The following is a 22,658-nucleotide window of genomic DNA, read 5'->3' as shown; positions in this document are numbered from 1 at the left end:
ACGCTGTTTGTATGGAAGAAAAGCGGACGTGGAGACAGGTTGTAGAGAACGCCAAAGGCAGTGCCTTTAAGGCCCACCCCAAATATTTCGGGAGGGACACTGAACTTCGGGAGTCTCCTGGGAAAATCGGGAGGGTTGGCAAGTAAGAGTATTAGCGGTGAATGCGGTGTTACAGCGGCGGGCCAGCTCTAATGTTAATGTGATATTGCCTCAAGGGCCAAGTGAAATTACACGGCGGGCCAAATTTGGCCCGCGGGCCAGAGTTTGACACCCATGATCTAGAGATTTAAGCCTATACTAATAATAATACTGAATAATGACACATGTTTTTATAATTTTTTGACCAAAACCCTTTGGTGTCACCAGGATCAAGCCTGATGTAAAAAAAATTATATTTTTATACATATATTGTATTGGTTTTTAAAATAAAAAAATATAAAAATGGCCCCAGCTGACTTTGTTTCCCTTTTTTCTCTTTCCGTAGGTTATCATGGTAACTGGCGATCATCCAATCACAGCCAAGGCAATCGCCAAGGGCGTAGGCATCATCTCAGAGGGCAACGAGACGGTCGAAGACATCGCGGCTCGCTTGAACGTCCCAGTGTCGGAGGTCAATCCCAGGTTCGCACAAACCTCCAACCTCGTGGCTGAGGTTTTAAATGCTGATAAAATAGCTTTGACTTACACAGTCAGTCAAAAAGCCAATCAGCTAAAAGGCAACAACCCCCTGATTCAGTCCGGACAAATACATCTGAACTGTCACAAACACGTTCATCATTCGGCCGTGCCTCCGGAATTTATGACTACATTGTGTGCGAAATATTACAGTATTGCAAGATAAAATATTGCAACTTCCTCTGGAAGGTCTGCTAAGTGACAAATTGCCAGCATTTAAAAGATTGCTCCAAAATACATCAAGTCCGTGTGTGGCCTAGACTAGTTCCTCTTCTTATTTTTCCAGGATGTTGATTATCATTTTTGGACAAAAGCAGTGTTGTATGGTTTTCCCATTTCACTTAAGTGCTGAAAAGTTCCATAGTATCTATTTTAACTTCAAACAATGGTGATTTTAAATAGTGCTTATTTTCTTCTTTCCATTATTATTTGTTTTGATTCCACTGACAACATTGATAGGATTTTTTTTTTTAATGACCGTCCACTACACCAAAAAAATCCATACAGCACAATTGATATTGAACAAATGGCCGCTTTGCAGTCTCTAACCCTCACTCTCAATCAATCAATCAATGTTTATTTATATAGCCCTAAATCACAAGTGTCTCAAAGGGCTGCACAAGCCACAACGACATCCGTGGTACAGAGCCCACATAAGGGCAAGGAAAAACTCACCCCAGTGGGACGTCGATGTGAATGACTATGAGAAAACTTGGAGAGGACCGCCTGTGTGGGCAACACCCAGCCCCCCCCAGGGAAGACCGAAAGCAATGGACTTCGAGTGGGTCTAACATAATATTGTGAAAGTCCATTCCATAGTGGATCCAACATAAATCCCTGCACGTAAGCCATGATAATATTACAGACCTTCGATCCCCCAGGCGGTACTGCATCAAAATGGGACATCCGTGTGTAAAAGATATCACCACATGGGCTCAGAAACACTTAAGAAAACCACTGTCAGTAACTACAGTTGGTCGCTACATCTGTAAGTGCAAGTTAAAACCCTACGATGCAAAGCGAAAGCCATTTATCAACAACACCCAGAAACGTTGCCGGCTTCGCTGGTCCCGAGCCCATCTGAGATGGACTGATGCAAAGTATGAGATTGTTCTGTGGTCTGATGAGTCCACATTTTCAATTGTTTTTGGACACTGGACGTTGTGTCCTATGAAACAAAGAGGAAAATAACCTATCATCAAAAAGTTCAGAGAATGTGGAGAAATCAGTCGATAGTGGATCTAACGAAAGTCCAGTCCATAGTGGATCCGACACAATAGTGAGAGCCCAGTCCATAGTGGATCTAACATAATGGTGAGAGTCCAGTCCATAGTGGATCCAACATAATAGTGATTGGCCAGTCCATAGTGGATCTAACATAATAGTGAGAGGCCAGTCCATAGTGGATCTAACTTAATAGTTAGAGGCCAGTCCATAGTGGATCTAACATAATAGTGAGAGGCCAGTCCATAGTGGATCTAACATAATAGTGAGAGGCCAGTCCATAGTGGATCTAACGTAATAGTGAGAGTCCAGTCCATAGTGGGGCCAGTAGGAGACCATCCCAAGCGGAGACGGGTCAGCACAATGCACAGGCGAGTGGTCCACCCCAGGTCCTGAATCTGGACAGCCCCCCACCCCCAATAAAATAAAATACTCAATAAAATACTCTGACATAGTTTCGACTTAAACGCTTCTACTGCGGTAGCATCTCTAACTGCTACGGTCTGTAACAGCCTGCTGTGCTTTCCTCTTCAGGGACGCAAAGGCCTGCGTGGTCCACGGTGGCGAGCTGAAGGAGATGACCACCGAGCATCTTGACGATATTCTGAAGTACCACACTGAAATTGTCTTCGCCAGAACCTCGCCGCAGCAGAAACTGATCATTGTGGAGGGCTGCCAGCGACAGGTATGAAATTTGCTTCTCTTCCAAATATACTACAAAGCTCAACCTTTTTGCTGACTCTTGAAAGGGAGCCATTGTTGCTGTGACCGGTGATGGCGTCAACGATTCTCCAGCTCTGAAGAAGGCTGACATTGGTGTCGCCATGGGGATTGCCGGATCTGATGTCTCCAAGCAAGCGGCGGACATGATCCTGCTGGATGACAACTTTGCTTCCATTGTTACAGGAGTGGAAGAAGGTAACGTAGAGCTTTTAAACTGCACATTTGATTGGACTTGTCCCTGATTAATATATTTACATGTATGACGTCGTGTAGGCCGTCTGATCTTCGACAACTTGAAGAAGTCCATCGCTTACACTCTGACCAGTAACATCCCTGAGATTTCACCCTTCCTCCTCTTCATCATCGCCAACATCCCCCTGCCTCTGGGAACCGTCACCATCCTCTGTATCGACCTGGGAACTGACATGGTGGGTTGATGATATTATGTCCTCTTCAATTGCATTTTTTTTATGCCTCGAGATCTGCGTACAAATAAGTAGCGTTGTTGCAACCTGCTCAGTGGCCTTGTAGTTAGTGTTCGCCCTGAGATCAATAGGTTGTGAGTTCTTCCCCCTAGACCTATTAGCTGCCAGCATCAAGGGTTGGAATAGTTGGTTCAATCACCAAAATGATTACAGAGCACGGCCACCGCAGACATAGTCTTCCCAACGTGTCCTGGGTCTTCCCTGTGGCCTCCTATCGGTGGGACGTGCCCTAAACACCTACCTAGGAAAGCATTCGGGTGGGACCTCATCTGGCTCCTCTTGATTTGGAGGCGCAGCTTCACTTTGAGCTCCTCCAGGATGACATAGATTTTCCACCCTCTCTTTAAGGGAGAGACCCGCCACCCGACGGAGAATACTAATTTCGGCCACTTGTACCCGTGATCTTGTCCTTTCAGTCATAATCCAAAGCTCATGACCATGGGTGAGGATGAGATCGAATGGTAAATTAAGAGCTTTGCCTTCCGACAACGGCATCAAGCGTTGGAATTGGTGGTTAAATCACCAAAATGCTTCCAGAGGACGACCACCGCAGACATAGTCTTACCAACGTGTCCTGGGTCTTCCCCGTAGCCTCCTATCGCTGGGACGTGCCCCAAACACCTCCTTAGGGAGGCGTTCGGGTGGAACCTCATCTGGCTCCTCTTAATTTGGAGGAGCAGCTTTACTTTGAGCTCCTCCAGGATGACAGAGCTTCTCCACCCTATCTCTTAAGGGAGAGCCCCGTCACCCGACGGAGAATACTAATTTCAGCCACTTGTACCCGTGATCTTGTCTTTTCGGTCATAACCAAAAGCTCATGACCATGGGTGAGGATGAGATCGACCGGTAATTTAAGAGCTTTGCCTTCCGGCTCAGCTCCTTCTTCACCACAACGGATCGATACAGTGTTTGACTATCAGTGGTACTTTAACTTTGTTTGCGATCTCCCATGAATCTTACCATGAATTGATTAATGTGTACCCCGACTTTAAACAAGTCGAAAAACTTATTCGGGTGTTACCATTTAGTGGTCAATTGTACGGAATATGTACTGTAGACTTGGACTCAGACTTCCTTTTTATTGTCATTCAAATTTGAACTTCACAGTACAAAAACGAACAAAATTTCGTTGCATTAGCTCATGGTAGTGCAGGATAAAAAAAAGCAATAAGGTGCCGATATAAATAAATAGATAAATGTATTGCGCTTTTGCATATGCATCCAGGTTTATGGATGTATGTTATATTGTTTTTTTATTCCAGCGAGTTAATCCATTTTGTGGGGAATTGATGGGATAGTTATGATGCGTTCAAGAGTCTTACGGCCTGAGGGAAGAATCTGTTACAGAACCTGGAGGTTCTGCTTCGGAGGCTGCGGAACCTCTTCCTTGAGTCCAGCAGTGAAAACAGTCCTTGGAGGGGGTGGGAGGAGTCTTTGCAGATTTTCTGAGCTCTGGTCAGGCAGCGGCTTTTTGCGATCTCCTGGATAGGAGGGAAAGGAGTCCTAATAATCTTTTTTTTACCGTCCTCACCACTCTCTGGAGAGATTTCCAGTCTGAGGCATTGCAGGCTCCAGTCCAGACAGAGATGCTGTTGGTCAATTACTCTCTATAGTGCCTCTGTAGAATGGGGCGAGAATGGGGGAAGGAGCTTTGCTCTTTTCATCTGACGCAAAAAGTGCATGCGCTGCTGAGCTCTTTTTACAAGAGCTCCGGTGTGTAGGCACCAGGTTATATTGTGCAATCTACTAATACAAGTTTCAATCAATCCATAAATCCCAGTGAATGGTGAGGTCCTCAAAGCTGCTGAAAAGTTTGTCTACCTGGGTAGACGAGGAAGTCACCCATAGGATAGCGCATGGAAGTGCTGCATTCGGCCGACTCCGCAGTTCTGTCTGGGAGCGCAGAGGGCTCAGCCTACGGACCAAACTAAAGGTCTATCGTGCTGTTGTCCTACCTGCCCTGCTGTATGCCTGTGAGACCTGGACTGTATACAGCCGGCATGCTAAACAACTTAACGCCTTCCACATGAGATCCCTCAGGAAGCTGCTCAATATCAGGTGGCAGGACAGGATCCCAGGCACTGAGGTCCTCCACAGGGCTGAGATGGAGAGCATCTATGCCATCCTCAAGCGTTCCCAGCTGAGATGGGCTGGCCTTGTCTGCCGTATGTCAAACGAACGCCTACCAAAAATGCTTCTGTACGGTGAACTGCACCATGGAAAGCGCTCACGCGGCGGACAGCAGAAACGCTTTAAGGACACCCTAAAAAACAGTCTCAAGGGCTGTGGTCTGGACCCAGAGACCTGGGAAGCCGTTGCCCAACACCGTTCAAACTGGCGCTCTGCAGTCTGGCATGGTGTAGCAGACTTTGAGGAAAAACGGATCCATGAAGCCGAACAGAAGCGACAGCTCCGCAAGACAAGAGACTGTTCCTCCTTCTCAGCCAGCCAACCCCCAGCCATAACCTGCCCTCATTGCAGCCGGTCATTCCATGCAAGGATTGGCCTCATCAGCCATCTTCGCACACACAAATCAACGTGAAGTCACCTGGTCATCTTCGAAAACGAAGGACGAACATGATGATATTGTGCAATCTACTAATACACGTTTCAATCAATCCATAAATCCCAGGTCCCTGCCATTTCCCTGGCTTACGAAGCTGCTGAAAGTGACATCATGAAGAGACAGCCCAGAAACCCCAAAACGGACAAACTGGTGAACGAAAGGCTTATCAGCATCGCCTATGGGCAGATTGGTAACTTTATTTCCAAACATAAACTAAAATCTTTCCACTTTCTGGTGGCTTTTCAGTGTTTTCTTTCGTGTTCCAAACTTCTTTGCTTCCATCCTCCTCCTAGGTATGATGCAGGCCACAGCCGGCTTCTTCGCATACTTTGTAATCCTGGCAGAAAACGGCTTTCTGCCCATGGATCTGCTCGGACTTCGAGTTCTCTGGGATGACAGACATGTGAATGACCTGGAGGACAGCTATGGGCAGCAGTGGGTCAGTACTTCTCCCAAGCATTGAATCCAGAACATGAAATTGCAAATGTTGCAGGGAAAGTGTAAAGGTTATTGTGTTTTGTTTCGATTGATCAATTCAGACGTACGAACGCAGAAAAATCGTTGAGTTCACCTGCCACACAGCCTTCTTTGCCAGTATTGTCATCGTGCAGTGGGCTGATCTGATCATCTGCAAGACAAGAAGGAACTCCATCCTGCAGCAGGGAATGAGGTATGATCATTTTTCTTTTTGCAAAGGGACTCAATTATGCAAAACCAAACTTTTTTAGACCTGATGGTAACTGCTTATGTGTATGTAGGATCTGCATAAACTCAGAATATTTGAAATCAAACTGGAGGCATTTCAGGGGTATTGATAAAACAACCTTGCTTCTTTCCTAGTTTCCATTGAAATAACTTACTCTTTAACCGTAAGTCAATATTGCTTGTCTTTCTCTCAGACAGACAGGGCTTTGCTGTCCGTCCGTAACACACACACACACTGCACAGTGAGCTAGCTAACCCTACGCTAATAGCTAATTCGCCTTCACCTCAAGGACTGCGAGCGAGCTGAGCTGCCGTTTATGTTTCTAGAACGTCAACGGGCTCATAGTGATGTTACTAGTAGTTGACTGGGAGGTGTATATTATCATTTGGGGAGAATGCTAAAAACACCTTTCTGCTCACACCACCTTACATGTGCTCTGAATACGCACTGCTGATTGGCTGTTACCGCTCTGCGTGTAACCAATCAGATGGTTCGGTGGGTGCGGACAATGCTGGGTGTTGCAGAGACATACTGACACAGGCAGACGCAGAACTCGGAACAGACGGATATCATAGATCCGCTTTAAAAATATCACAAGTATATGATCCATCCATCTATCCATTTTCTACCGCTTGTACCTTTCGGGGCAGCCGGGGGAGCTGGTGCCTAGCTCAGCTACAATTGGGCGGAAGGCGGGGTACACCCTGGACAAGTCGCCGCCTCATCACAGGGCCAACACAGATAGACAGACAACATTCACACTCACATTCACAGAAAGATCCCGAGCCCGGGGATTGAACTCAGGACCTTCGTATTGTGAGGCACATGCACTAACCTCTGGTCCATCGTGCTGCCCCACAATTAAAAAGAATAATAAAATGTTTATTTAAAACAGGGGTAGGGAACCTATGGCTCTCGAGCCAGATGTGGTTCTTTTGATGACTGCATCTGGCTCTCGGATAAATCTTAGCTGATGTTGCTTAACACGATAAGTAATTAATAATTCCGCCGGTAATCACAGTGTTAAAAATAACGTTCAAAATATAAAACATTCTCATGCATTTTAATCCATCCATCCGTTTCTACCGCACCTGTTCAAGAACTCGCATTAATGTTCAAGAGTATTTTATTAATTATTGGTTAATTTCAGATTAACAATGTTATTAAAAAGAATAAGAGATGCACGCATTTAGTTGTTAGGAGGCATAGAATTAAATAAATAAATAAATGGGTTGTACTTGTATAGCGCTTTTCTACCTTCAAAGTACTCAAAGCGCTTTGACACTACATCCACATTTACCCATTCACACACACATTCACACACTGATGGAGGGAGCTGCCATGCAAGGCGCCAACCAGCACCCATCAGGAGCAAGGGTGAAGTGTCTTGCTCAGGACACAACGGACGTGACGAGGTTGGTACTAGGTGGGATTTGAACCAGGGACGCTCAGGTTGCGCACGGCCACTATCCCACTGCGCCACGCCGTGGGATAGTTCTCTTGTGGGACGACACTGTACAAGGGTTACAGGTCTACGGTTTCTCCTCATTGAGCTAAATTGAATCCGGTCTCTGTTTAATTCCTTGCTTCTTGTCTGTTCAATAGATGTCATCAGTGTTTGTACCTGACAGTTGTATTCAGTGTTAAAAATATTATATGGCTCTCACGGAAATACATTTTAAAATATTTGGCTTTCATGGCTCTCTCAGCCAAAAAGGTTCCCGACCCCTGATTTAAAAGAAAGAAAAGGTAAAGTGGAAAAAAACAAAACAATTAACCTTGTTAATGTATGAAAGTGTCATAACGTGGACTATGGGGTGGTTGTTTTCCCGAGATGCAAGTAAACTTGGACCGGACATGGCGTGAAGGTAATGATTTTTATTTTAACACTAATAAAAGGAATAAACAAAAGGCGCACACAAGGGCGGAAATAAAAAATTTGGCGATAAAAACAAAAACTAGCACAAAGGCAGAACTATGGACCAAAAAAGCAAAAGACACTAACTGTGGCATTAATAAACAAAACTTACTTGCGATGACGTGAACAGGGCAGCATGGACTATGACACAAGCAGCGGGAACTAAGCATGGAACCGTAAACATGACATGAAGCAGAGTGATGTCGTCAGAAAGACAGCCTGGCAACTGGAAGCTTAAATAATAGTGACATGATCAGTGACAGGTGCGCGAGTGCAAAACGTGAGACAGGTGCGGGACATGAGGACAGGTGAAAACTAATGGGTAGTCATGGAAACAAAACAAACAAAGTGCAAAAACAGGAAACAATGGAGTCTTAAGCAAAACAGAACATAACTATAGGAGCAGGCATAGCTCGGTGGGTAGAGTGGCCGTGCCAGCAACTTGAGGGTTGCAGGTTCGATTCCCACTTCCGCCATCCTAGTCACTGCCGTTGTGTCCTTGGGCAAGACACTTTACCCACCTGCTCCCAGTGTCACCCACACTGGTTTAAATGTAACTTAGATATTGGGTGTCACTATGTAAAGCGCTTTGAGTCACTTGAGAAAAAGCGCTATATAAATCTCATTCACTTCACCAAAAACAAACTAAACCTAACTTCCTAAAAAAAAAAAAAGAAATTTTGTGAAAAGGTGAAAAACCATTGATTAACTCCTAGCACACTGCAAAAATTTAATTGTAAGTAAGATTAAATATCTCAAGTAAGGGTGACGTTTGCTTATTTTCTGTCTGATAAGATAATTATTCTCTATAAGCAGATATTATGGTAGTGTTTTACTTGTTTTACGGGTTTTGGTCCTAAATGATCTCAGTAAGATATTACAGCTCGTTGCTGAGATTTGATGACTTATATTGAGTAAAACATGCTTGAAACGAGAATATCAACGCTGTTTCATCAACACTCACAAGTACAAAACTACTTCTTTAAAGCAATAATTTATTACTTCAAGCAATATCATGATGTACGCATATCATTATGTCAAGAAAATTACATATTCTTCAACATATTGAGCAAAATGATCTCATTTTTTTTCTACCAAGAAAAAAAATTTGTGAGAATATAGTTATCGTATTTCCTTGAATTGCCGCCAGGGCTGCTAATTAATTTAAAACCTCTTCTCACTCCTGCGCTTACCAAAGGCATGCGGTAAAAGTAAGCATGCGCTAATTATTTTAAAACCTCTTCACACTCCGGCACTTACCAAAGGCTTGCAGTAAAAAATTTGAGTGTGATGTAAGCTTGGACCTTCAATCCTACTGAATAGCTCTTAATTTTCTTCCCTTTATGCGACTTCAAAATACCGGTATTGAAATCAGCCTCATCAACACTCACAAGTATAAAACTACTTCTTTAAAGGAATAATTTATTACTTCCAGCAATCTCATGATGTACGCATATCATTATGTCAAGAAAATGACATATTCTTCAACATATTGAGCAAAAAGATCTAATTTTTTTTCTACCAAGAAAAAATTTGTGAGAATATAGTTATCGTATTTCCTTGAATTGCCGCCAGGGCTGCTAATTAGTTTAAAACCTCTTCTCACTCCTGCGCTTACCAAAGGCATGTGGTAAAAGTAAGCATGCGCTAATTATTTTAAAACCTCTTCACACTCCGGCACTTACCAAAGGCATGCAGTAAAAAATTTGAGTGTGATGTAAGCTTGGACCTTAAATCCTACTGAATAGCTCTTAATTTTCTTCCCTTTATGCGACTTCAAAATACCGGTATTGAAATCAGCCTCCATGACGGGGGAAGTGTCACTCGTGACGTCAGGAGTTTGACCAGGCGGTAAAACTAAGCATGCGCTAATTCAAGGCAGGCGCTTATTATATACCCTGCGGCAATTCAAGGAAATACGGTATTAAGGTATTTTTGGGTTCATTGAGGTTAGCTAATTTTACTTGGTTTGGAAAGTCTTGACAAACCGAATTTTCTTGTTCTATTGGCAGATAATTTTGCTCGGTTCAAATAAAATACCCCTAATTTTAGGTTTGTTTTTTTTCTTGTTTTTGAACACCAACTTTTTGCAGTGCAGTTTCAGCACTCTAATTACAGTGGTCCCCAACCACCGGGTCGTGGCCCGATTGGTACCGGGCCGCAGAATCATTTTTTATACATTTTTATTTAAAAAAAAAAATATATATATATATCAGCACCTCCAAGTCCGAGTCCATGGTTCTCGCCCGGAAAAGGGTGGAGTGCCATCTCCGGGTTGGGGAGGAGACCCTGCCCCAAGTGGAGGAGTTCAAGTACCTAGGAGTCTTGTTCACGAGTGAGGGAAGAGTGGATCGTGAGATCGACAGGCGGTTCGGTGCGGCGTCTTCAGTAATGCGGACGTTGTACCGATCCGTTGTGGTGAAGAAGGAGCTGAGCCGGAAGGCAAAGCTCTCAATTTACCGGTCGATCTACGTTCCCATCCTCACCTATGGTCATGAGCCTTGGGTCATGACCGAAAGGATAAGATCACGGGTACAAGCGGCCGAAATGAGTTTCCTCCGCCGGGTGGCAGGGCTCTCCCTTAGAGATAGGGTGAGAAGCTCTGCCATCCGGGAGGAACTCAAAGTAAAGCCGCTGCTCCTCCACATCGAGAGGAGCCAGATGAGGTGGTTCGGGCATCTGGTCAGGATGCCACCCGAACGCCTCCCTAGGGAGGTGTTTAGGGCACGTCCAACCGGTAGGAGGCCACAGGGAAGACCCAGGACACGTTGGGAAGACTATGTCTCCCGGCTGGCCTGGGAACGCCTCGGGATCCCCCGGGAAGAGCTAGACGAAGTGGCTGGGGAGAGGGAAGTCTGGGTTTCCCTTCTTAGGCTGTTGCCCCCGCGACCCGACCTCGGATAAGCGGAAGATGATGGATGGATGGATATATATATATATATATACATATATATATTTTTTTTTTATTAAATCAACATAAAAAACACAATATACACTTACACAGGGGTAGGGAACCCCATCTGGCTCTCGGATAAATCTGAGCTGACATTTCTTAACACGATAAATAATGAATAATTTCACTTGTAATCACAATGTTAAAAATAACGTTCAAAATATAAAACACTCATGCTTTTTTTTATGTTCAAGCAGTTGCGTTAATGGTAAGAAGTCATTTATTTATTATTGGTCAGTGTGGGGCTTGCTCTCCTGAGGGTTCTTCGGACCACCAAGCACCGCCATGAGAGCCCGTTTCAGGGTTCCAATATTTATTTTTCAAAAAGTCTTTCAATTGCTTTCCCGCAATTGTATTTTTCTCTTTCGTTCTCGCTCGCGCTCCGGCTCCAGCCCCGACCCCGTCTCTCCTCCTGGCTGCTGCTTATAACAGAGTGACAGGTGATCAGATAACAAGGCCCAGGTGGGCCTTTTGCGCACCTGTCGCTGATTTCGAGGCCGTTCACGGCACACCCTGCTTCGCTGCGGGCCTGCAGGCCACGCCCCCTCCACAATTCGCTTCAGAATAACATTATTACAAAGAACAAGAGACTTATTGTACTCTAGAAATGTTGGTCTTACTTAAAAATGCACGCTTTTAGTTGTGTTCAGTGTTGAACAAATATTTTATGGCTCTTACGGAAATTTGTTTTGAAATATTTGGCTTCTTGGCTCTCTCAGCCAAAAAGGTTCCTGACCCCTGCTCTTACAATTAGTGCACCAACCACAAAAACCTCCCTTTTTCATGACAAGGAAAAAAATAAAAAATAAAAAATAATAAAAGGACATCCCCCCCACCCCCCACCCGGGCCGCGGGACATATTAATAAGCGTTGACCGGTCCCCCTTATACAAAAAGGTTGGGGACCACTGCTCTAATAGACTCAACGGTAGAAAATGGATGGATGGAAATCATTTTTGCGATTGAATTGAGTCTAAATAACAACTTTAGAGCTAATTATGTTGATCATTTTCCTCCACAGAAACCGCATCCTTATCTTCGGACTGTTTGAGGAGACCGCCCTGGCTGCCTTCCTGTCATACTGCCCCGGCATGGACGTGGCCCTCAGAATGTACCCCCTCAAGTGAGTAAATACGCACACTTTGCACAATGTACCGATATCACGTCTCAACATCGTATCGTCGGGTTTTGTTCACGGGAGAGGATGGTGAAGTTGACCGATCGGTACTGAGTTCATCCGTTTATTTATGTCAGGGGTGTCCAAAGTGCGGCCCGGGGGCCATTTGCGGCCCGCAGCTAATCATTTACCGGCCCACCACACATTCTGCAAAAAATTGCAAAATTGATAGTATTGCAAAAATAAAAAATAAAACATTTAAAACAAGTGGAATGAGGTGAAATCTAATGAGAAAAAGTGGCAATGTTGGCACAAAGCTGCCATGCAGGCAGTTTTTTTTTCCCTTTTGTCTTTATTTTCTTTTTTTTCTATTGCTCCAAAAAAAAAAAGACCAAAAAAAACTGTTAAAATGAATTATTACTTAAAAATGATCACTTTAAAATGTTCTATATGGAAAAAATATTGCATGTGGTTGCCATATAAGAACATCCAACGTTTTGACAAAAGAGCATAAAACAAACAAAATGATAGTTCAGACTTAAAATCGACGGATATATCGGAAGTTGATCTTGAAATTTAAGTGTTGAAAGTTTAAAAAAAAAAACTAGCCGGTATAGGGGCGGTATAGCTCGCTTGGTAGAGTGGCCTTGCTAGCAACTTGAGGGTTGCAGGTTCAGTAAGCAAAAAAAGGCTCCTAATTAGTCTGCTAACAGATGCAGTAACATATTGTGTCATTTTCCATTCTATTATTTTGTCAAAATTATGAAGGACAAACGGTAGAAAATTAATTATTAATCTACTTGTTCATTCACTGTTAATATCTACTTATTTTCTCTTTTAACAAGTTCTATCATTAGTTTTGGATGATACCACAAATCTGGGTATCATTCTGATACCAAGTCGTTACAGGATCAGACATTTGTCATATTCAAAGTCCTCATGTGTCCAGGGACATATTTCCTGACTTTATAAACACAATATACATTATAAAAAGATGTTGTAATGCCAAAACATACACATAATCATAGTAGTATCGACTAGATACACTACTGTACTTGGTATCATTACACTGGATGTTAGGTATAGATCCACCAATGGCGTTTGTTTACATTTTGACACCTGTGAGCTACGGTGTGTAGTGAAGCATGTTTAGCTAGTCCTTGTCCTGCAGTGATAATATTACTTGAAAGAAACTTATTTTATTTGTCACCATGGAGGCGGATCGGTACTTTTCGGAAGCGGTATAGTACCGAATATGATTCATTAGTATCGCGGTACTATACTGATACTGGTATACCGTACAACCCTACTCTGTACTTTTGTTTTATTCACTAGTACTTTGGTTTTGGTAATCTGGGGCGGTATAGCTCAGTTGGTAGAGTGGCCGTGCCAGCAACTTGAGGGTTCCAGGTTCGATCCCCGCTTCCGCCATCACTGCCGTTGTGTCCTTGGGCAAGACACTTTACCCACCTGCTCCCAGTGCCACTCACACTGGTTTAAATTGGGTTTCACTATGTAAAGCGCTTTGAGTCACTTGAGAAAAAGCGCTATATAAATATATAATTCACATAACCACTTTGTGAACAAATGCGTGAACAAATTGTCCAACACTTTAAGAACAACATTTCTCAACCAGCTATTGCAAGGAATTTAGACATTTCACCATCTACAGTTTGTACAAAACCAAACAACAAAATAAGTAAAATAACATATAAAACAACAAATCAATCAATCAATCAATGTTTATTTATATAGCCCCAAATCACAAACGTCTCAAAGGACTGCACAAATCATTACGACTACAACATCCTCGGAAGAACCCACAAAAGGGCAAGGAAAACTCACACCCAGTGGGCAGGGAGAATTCACATCCAGTGGGACGCCAGTGACAATGCTGACTATGAGAAACCTTGGAGAGGACCTCAGATGTGGGCAACCCCCCCCCCCTCTAGGGGACCGAAAGCAATGGATGTCGAGCGGGTCTAACATGATACTGTGAAAGTTCAATCCATAGTGGCTCCAAGACAGCAGTGAGAGTCCCGTCCACAGGAAACCATCTCAAGCGGATCAGCAGCGTAGAGATGTCCCCAACCGATACAGACGAGCGGTCCATCCTGGGTCTTGACTCTGGACAGCCAGTACTTCATCCATGGTCATCGGACCGGACCCCCTCCACAAGGGAGGGGGGGACATAGGAGAAAGAAAAGACGCGGCAGATCAACTGGTCTAAAAAAGAGGTCTATTTAAAGGCTAGAGTATACAGATGAGTTTTAAGATGAGACTTAAATGCTTAAATAAGTTTCTCAGTTCCAACGTTAAGTTCCTGGTCTTTGCAGTCTATTCAATTGAATGTGAGTTGAAAAAGGATTCGCGAATAATTGTATTCTGTTTTTATCCATGTGCCAACTTCACTGGTTCTTGGGTTTCGCATAAGAACATTTCAGCAAAACACTTAAGTCCTATGTTTGTGTCCCTCCCCCTTCAGACCATACTGGTGGTTATGTGCCTTCCCATACTCACTGCTCATCTTCCTCTACGATGAGGCCAGAAGATACGTCCTCAGACGCAACCCAGGCGGTAAGACACTTTTCCCCGTGTGCTTTTTTTCCCCCCATGTATGATCGCAGTTCAAGGAAATCAGGGGCCGTATTTACCAAGCTTCTTAAAATTACTCCTAAGAAGTCTGCTAAGAGGGGACTTTTTTAAGGACTTAAGTGTAAAATGGCCCTGCGATGAGGTGGCGACTTGTCCAGGGTGTACCCTGCCTTCCGCCCGATTGTAGCTGAGATAGGCGCCAGCGCCCCCCGCGACCCCGAAAGGGAATAAGCGGTAGAAAATGGATGGATAAGTGTAAAATGGCACTCTAAGACGCTTGATAAATACAGCCCCAGATCTTTAGACATGTGTTTAAAGGGGAACATTATCACAATTTCAAAAGGATTAAAAACAATAAAAATCAGTTCCCGGTGGCTTGTTGTATTTTTTTTTAGTTTTTTTCAACATTTTACCGGTCTCGGAATATCCTTAAATAAAGCTTTAAAGTGCCTTATTTTCGCTCTCTGCGAAGACACTGGCCATTTCCCTGTGACGTCACACAGTGCTGCCAATGTAAACAAACAATGGGAATACCACAGCAAGATATAGCGACATTAGCTCGGATTCAAACTCGGATTTCAGCGACTTAAGCGATTCAACGGATTACGCATGTATTGAAACAGATGGTTGGAGTATGAAAATATTGAAGAAGAAACTGAAGCTATTGAGCGAATAGCTATTGACGCTATTCATAGCCATAGCATGGCCGAATAGCTGCGTTAGCATTGACGGTAAAATGTGCGGACCAAATGATCAGGACTTTCGCATCTTTTGACACTGGAGCAACTTAAATCCGTCGATTGGTAAGTGTTTGTTTCGTATTAAATGTGGGTGGAAGGAAACGTAATATAGTTGCAAATGCATCTACAGGTTATCCATACATCTCTGTACCATGTCTGCTTTAGCACCGCCGGTAAATAGCATGTTAGCATCGATTAGCGTAGCATGTTAGCATCGATTAGCTGGCAGTCAACATCAACAAAACTCAACTTTGTGATTTCGTTGACTATCGTTGCAAATGCATCTGCAGGTTATCCATACATCTCTGTGCCATGTCTGCCGGTAAAATGTGGAGACACTCTGGTACATTCAATGGGGGTCTGGCGGCAGACACTTTGGCATCTTCGGGCCAGTGGTGCAACTTGAATCCCTCCCTGTTAGTGTTGTTACACCCTCCGACAACACACCGACGAGGCATGATGTCTCCAAGGTTCCAAAAAATAGTCAAAAAAAACGGAAAATAACAGAGCTGAGACCCGGTGTTTGTAATGTGAAAATGAAAACGGCGGGTGTGTTACCTCGGCGACGTCACGTTCTGACGTCTTCGCCTCCAGCGCGATAAACAGAAAGGCGTTTAATTCGCCAAAATTCACCCATTTAGAGTTCGGAAATCGGTTAAAAAAATATATGGTCTTTTTTCTGCACCATCAAGGTATATATTGACGCTTACATAGGTCTGCTGATAATGTTCCCCTTTAATGCTACAGAACATGCTGCTGTGGTCCGTTTAGGTATAAATGGACGCTCTGTAGGACTTGACTTGTTTGCAAATACTGTGCAGCTTGTGCACTTCCTCTCGGCCGCAGTTACATCATCCAAGCGTCATAGTGAAAAGACAGTCGAGCTTCGGGTTGAAACATAAAGAGGATGTGCACACGTTTGCCGCTCGATGCCACAGTGCGGATCAGCCAGCTGGGGTTGATGGTGTGTGGCCTTGTGGGATTTGAACTCTCAACTCAGCTATTGTTTGATTCCACCGAATTCACGCCCGCTTGATTATGCAGCTTCGTTTTCACTGTGAATGTAGTTTAGAGCAGGGGTCACCAACGCGGTGCAAGCGGGCACCAGGTCGCCCGTAAGGACCAGATGAGTCGCCCGCTGGCCTGTTCTAAAAATAGCTCAAATAGCAGCACTTACCAGTGAGCTGCCTCTATTTTTTTAAATTGTATTTATTTACTAGCAAGCTGGTCTCGCTTTGCTCGACATTTTTAATTCTAAGAGAGAAAAACTAAAAAAGAATTTGAAAATCCAAGAAAATATTTTAAAAACTTGGTCTTCACTTGTTTAAATAAATTCATTTATTTTTTTACTTTGCTTTTTAGAGAAAAAATATAACCTTAAAAATGATTCTAGGATTTTTAAACACGCTTCTTTCCTGACAATTTAAATCAATGTTCAAGTAAATAATTTTTTTTATTGTAAAGAATAATAAATACATTTTAATTTGATGGCCCGGTGATGAGGTGGCGACTTGTCCAGGGTGTACCCCGCCTTGCGCCCGATTGTAGCTGAGATAGGCGCCAGCGCCCCCCGTGACCCCAAAGGGGAATAAGCGGTAGAAAATGGATAGATGGATGGATTTTAATTTAGTTCTTCATTTTAGCTTCTGTTTTTTCGACAAAGAATATTTTTGAAATATTTCTTCAAACTTATTATGATTAAAATTCAAAAAAAATATTCTGGCAAATCTAGAAAATCTGTGGAATCAAATTTAAATCTTTTGAATTTCTTTTAAAAATTTTGATCTGGAAAATCTATAAGAAATAATGATTTGCCTTTGTTAGAAATATAGCTTGGTCCAATTTGTTATATATTCTAACAAAGTGCAGATTGGAATACAACTTTAAAAATGATTTGAGGATTTTTAAACACATATACCTTTTTACCTTTTAAATTCCTTCCTCTTCTTTCCTGACAATTTAAATTAATGTTTTAAGTATTTTTTTTTTTAAATTTGTAAAAAATAATAAAAAATGTTTTATTTAATTCTTCATTTTAACTTCTGTTTTTTTTTTTTATGAAGAATATTTGTGTAATATTTCTTCAAACTTATTATGATTAAAATTAAAAAAAAAAATTCTGGCAAATCTAGAAAATCTGTAAAATCAAATTTAAATCTTATTTGAAAGTCTTTTAAATTTATTTTAAAATTTTCATTCTGGAAAATCTAGAAGAAATAATGATTTGTTTTTGTTAGAAATATAGCTTTGTCCAATTTGTTAAATATTCTAACAAAGTGCAGATTGGATTTTAACCTATTTAAAACATGTCATTAAAAATCTAAAATTAATCTTAATTAGGAAAAATTACTAATGATGTTCCATAAATTCTTAAATTTTTTTCAAAAAGATACGAATTAGCTAGTTTTTCTCTTCATTTTTTTCGGTTGAATTTTGAATTTTAAAGAGTCGAAATTGAAGATAAACTATGTTTCAGAATTTAATTTGATTTTTTTTCATGATTTTTCCTCTTTTAAACCGTTCAATTAAGCGTTTTTTTCATCATTTATTCTCGACAAAAAACCTTCCGTAAAAGGAAAAAAAAATGTACGACGGAATGACAGACAGAAATACCCATTTTTAATACATATTTTTTTTTTTTTATTAAAGGTAAATTGAGCCAATTGGCTTTTTCTGGCAATTTATTTAAGTGTGTATCAAACTGGTAGCCCTTTGCATTAATCAGCACCCAAGAAGTAGCTCTTGGTTTCAAAAAGGTTGGTGACCCCTGGTTTAGATTAATTCATGGATAAATGATATTACACATTTAGGGATGGCCCGATACAACTTTTTTTCTGGATTGATGCTGTTATTGTAACAGTCTATATCAAACAATACGGATTATCCAACACCGATACCAACATTTTTTTTACTCCGTACTGGTGTTGTCCTGTTACCATTATTTTGGTACCAGTACCAACATTATTTCGATACTTTTCAGTACTTTTCGGTACTTTCCTAAATAAAGGGGACGACAGAAAATTGCAATATCGGCTTTATTATGACAAACAAATCTTAGGGTACATTTTGATATGTTTCTTTATCCAAGTTTGTCCTTAAATATGATAGTGAACATACATGACAACTTGTCTTTTAGTAGTAAGTAAGCAAAAAAAGGCTCATAATTAGTCTGCTGATGTATGCAGTAACATATTGTGTCATTTTCCATTCTATTATTTTGTTAAAATTATGAAGGACAAACGGTAGAAAATAAATTATTAATCTACTTGTTCATTCACTGTTAATATCTGCTTACTTTCTCTTTCAACATGTTCTATCTACATTTCCGTTAAAATGTAATAATCACTTATTCTTCTGTTGATACTTTACATTAGTTTTGGATTATACCACAAATCTGGGTATCATTCTGATACCAAGTCGTTACAGGATCATACATTTGTCATATTCAAAGTCCTCATGTGTCCAGGGACATATTTCCTGACATTATAAACACAATATACATTATAAAAAGATGTTGTAATGCCAAAAAATACACATAATCATAGTAGTATCGACTAGATACACTACTGTACTTGGTATCATTACAGTGGATGTTAGGTGTAGATCCACCAAAGGCGTTTGTTTACATTTTGATGCTGGTGAGCTACATTGTTTAGTGAAGCATGTTTAGCTAGTCCTTGTGCTGCAGTGATAATGGTACTTGAAAGAAACGTATTTTATTTGTCGCCATGGTACTTTTCAGAGGCGGTATAGTACCGAATATGATTCATTAGTATCGCGGTACTATACTAATACTGTTATACCGTACAACCCTACTCTGTACTTTTGTTTTATTCACTAGTACTTTGGTTTTGGTAATTTGGGGCGGTATAGCTCGGTTGGTAGAGTGGCCGTGCCAGCAACTTGAGGGTTCCAGGTTCGATCCCCGCTTCCGCCATCACTGCCGTTGTGTCCTTGGGCAAGACACTTTACCCACCTGCTCCCAGTGCCACCCACACTGGTTTAAATGTAACTTAGATATTGGGTTTCACTATGTAAAGCGCTTTGAGTTACTAGAGAAAAGCGCTATATAAATATAATTCACTTCACTTCAAAATTACAAATACGGAATTATACGGAAACTAAACAAGTTTTCCCATAAGAAATCGTGCAAATCCAATTAATCCAGACCCTCAAAATAGTACCACAAAACACATTTTTATTGATATTTGTAGTTTGACATGCATAATATAAATATAAGTGACAAATAAAAAGGATAAGTGAACATTTAACATCATTTTTACTTTAATTAGTGTTAGAACCTTCGAGTTTTGCTGGTTATTTCTTGAACTCAACAGTGTTTCTCACCTTCTTTATCAAAGTGGCAGGTGTTTGACCTCATGGTGGCTTATTTCACAGTCATACTTAATATATAAAAAAAAAAATACCAAAAAAAAATCACCAGCAACTCCTGGGATTCTTTATTTGAGCACTCGATTCCACGGATGGATACGATAATTGAGAGAGCATACGAAAACGCCGCAAAATTATGAGGGAAATGTTTAACCACTGGAAAAGTGTGGTACATTGTATCATCAACAATAAAAGAAAAATATGTTAGAAGTGGGCAGTAATAGTTTGTTCCCTTGAGGTCATACTTGCCAACCTTGAGACCTCCGATTTCGGGAGGTGTGGGGATAGGGGGCGTGGTCGGGGGTGGGGCAGAGGGCGTGGTTAGGGGCGGGGCGTGGTGTGGTTGGGGAAGTGGTTAAGAGGGGAGGAGTATATTTACAGCTAGATTCACCAAGTTAAGTATTTCATATATATATATATATATATATATATATATATATATATATATATATATATATATATATATATATATATATATATATATATATATATATACATATTTCTTTTATATAAATAAAAGAAATACTTGAATTTCAGTGTTCATTTATTTACACATTTACACACACGTAACACTCATCTACTCATTGTTGAGTTAAGGGTTGAATTGTCCATCCTTGTCTTTCTAACCATATGCATGTACAGTAAATGGCAGTATTGTCCTGTTTAAGAGTGTCACAAAATTGCTTTTTACGGCAGACGAACTGCTTTACGGTAGACGAAAACGGACTGCTGTTGTTGTGTGTTGTTACCGCTCTGGGAGGACGTTAATGAGACTGCTTTCTGCTTTATGGTAGACGAAAACGGACTGCTGTTGTTGTGTGTTGTTACCGCTATGGGAGGACGTTAATGAGACTGCCTTCTGCTTTACGGTAGACGCAAACGGACTGCTGTTGTTGTGTGTTGTTATCGCTCTGGGAGGACGTTGATGAGACTGCCTTCTGCTTTACGGTAGACGAAAACGGACTGCTGTTGTTGTGTGTTGTTACCGCTCTGGGAAGACGTTAATGAGACTGCCTTCTGCTTTACGGTAGACGAAAACGGACTGCTGTTGTTGTGTGTTGCTACCGCTCTGGGAGGACGTTGATGAGACTGCCTTCTGCTTTACGGTAGAAAATCTAGGAAGGTTGGCAAGTATGCTTGAAGCTCTAATAAATGTGCCATGGTAACATGATTTACGTTACGCAGTCATGTAAATGCCCTTAGCTTTTATTAGCATTTTTGATTGAAAATAAAATTCAATTCTAAGATTGAAAAACAAAATTAAATGAGGGAAAACTTTGTACACAGGGTTAAATCCCAGTCCTAAATCTAATAAGGCCTACTCAAAGAAGGAGTTTCAATGTTCCCTCCAACAGTAAATAGTGATGACTCGGCATTCAAATAATAGCATATCGCCTTGAAAATGTACGATGGCGTACAAAGGGTATCACTTCAGCATGAGAGGCATATTGTTTTTCAGAAAGTTGATTATTTCGGCATCAGCACTTCAGTCATTGTGCTCATCTCTTGACGGAGAATAATAGGGCTATGCCGAGGAGACTCTCGCTCTCTACACTCGTTGAAGTTGCACGGAGGAATCTTCCAAAACAAGCAAAGACTGGAATCGCTTACCCTTTTTATATTAGCATTCGTTATGTCGGGAAAAAACACAGAGGCTATTTTATTCCTACAAGCCAAGCCTGTAGGGATGAAATCCCCTGAAGAGCAGGGAAACCTGCAAAACAGGCTTGTAGGGATGATGTGTTTTTTCTTGACATAACGTATATTCTGCTCTACCCCGGTATTGAGCACTTTATAACGGATAAACCACAGAAACCTCGACCATATATATATATATATATATATATATATATATATATATATATATATATATATATATATATATATATATATATATAGCACAGTACAGGCCAAAAGTGTGGACCATTTCAATGTGTTCTCTTTATTTTCATGACTATTTACCTTGTCACTGAAGGCATCAAAACTATTAACACCTGTGAAGTGAAAATCATTTCGCGTGACTACCTCTTGAAATTCATTGAGAGAATGCCAAGAATGTGCAAAGCAGTTCTCAGAGCACAGGGTGGCTAAACTATAATATAGAACATGTTTTCAGTTATGTCACCTTTTTTGGTGAAGTACATAACTCCACATGTGTTCATTCATAGTTTTGATGCCTTCAGTGACAATCTAAAATGTAAATAGTCATGAAAATAGAGAAAACACATTGAATGAGATGTATATATATATATATATATATGTATATATATATATATATATATATATGGCTTTTTATTTATTTATATATATATATATACGTATATATATACATATATATTAACATATACATATAAACACACGTATACATATATACACACACACATATATATGTATATATAGATATATATATGTACATATATATGTGTGTGTATGTATATATATATATATATATATATATATATATATGTATATATGTATATATATGTGTATATATATGTATATATGTGTATATATATATATATATATATATATATATGTATATATATATGTATATATATATACATA

The 22,658-nt window shown here is 41.0% G+C and overlaps 1 protein-coding gene across 1 annotated transcript in view; it reads left to right on the top strand.

Moving 5' to 3' along the window:
- The window catches only part of LOC133544571 (sodium/potassium-transporting ATPase subunit alpha-1), a 55,291-nt gene that overhangs the window by 31,536 nt on the left and 1,097 nt on the right, over positions 1-22,658 (top strand). The window contains exons 14-22 of the mRNA XM_061890053.1: positions 485-621; positions 2,434-2,584; positions 2,649-2,817; positions 2,896-3,050; positions 5,740-5,863; positions 5,967-6,112; positions 6,213-6,343; positions 12,271-12,372; positions 14,852-14,943. Of these exons, the coding sequence (XP_061746037.1) occupies positions 485-621; positions 2,434-2,584; positions 2,649-2,817; positions 2,896-3,050; positions 5,740-5,863; positions 5,967-6,112; positions 6,213-6,343; positions 12,271-12,372; positions 14,852-14,943 (1,207 nt within the window). The remainder of the gene's footprint in view (positions 1-484; positions 622-2,433; positions 2,585-2,648; positions 2,818-2,895; positions 3,051-5,739; positions 5,864-5,966; positions 6,113-6,212; positions 6,344-12,270; positions 12,373-14,851; positions 14,944-22,658) is intronic.

This window comes from Nerophis ophidion, linkage group LG27, assembly GCF_033978795.1.
Source record: "Nerophis ophidion isolate RoL-2023_Sa linkage group LG27, RoL_Noph_v1.0, whole genome shotgun sequence".
Classification (NCBI taxonomy): Eukaryota; Metazoa; Chordata; class Actinopteri; order Syngnathiformes; family Syngnathidae; genus Nerophis; species Nerophis ophidion.
This window is presented reverse-complemented; position numbering and strand designations above follow the sequence as displayed.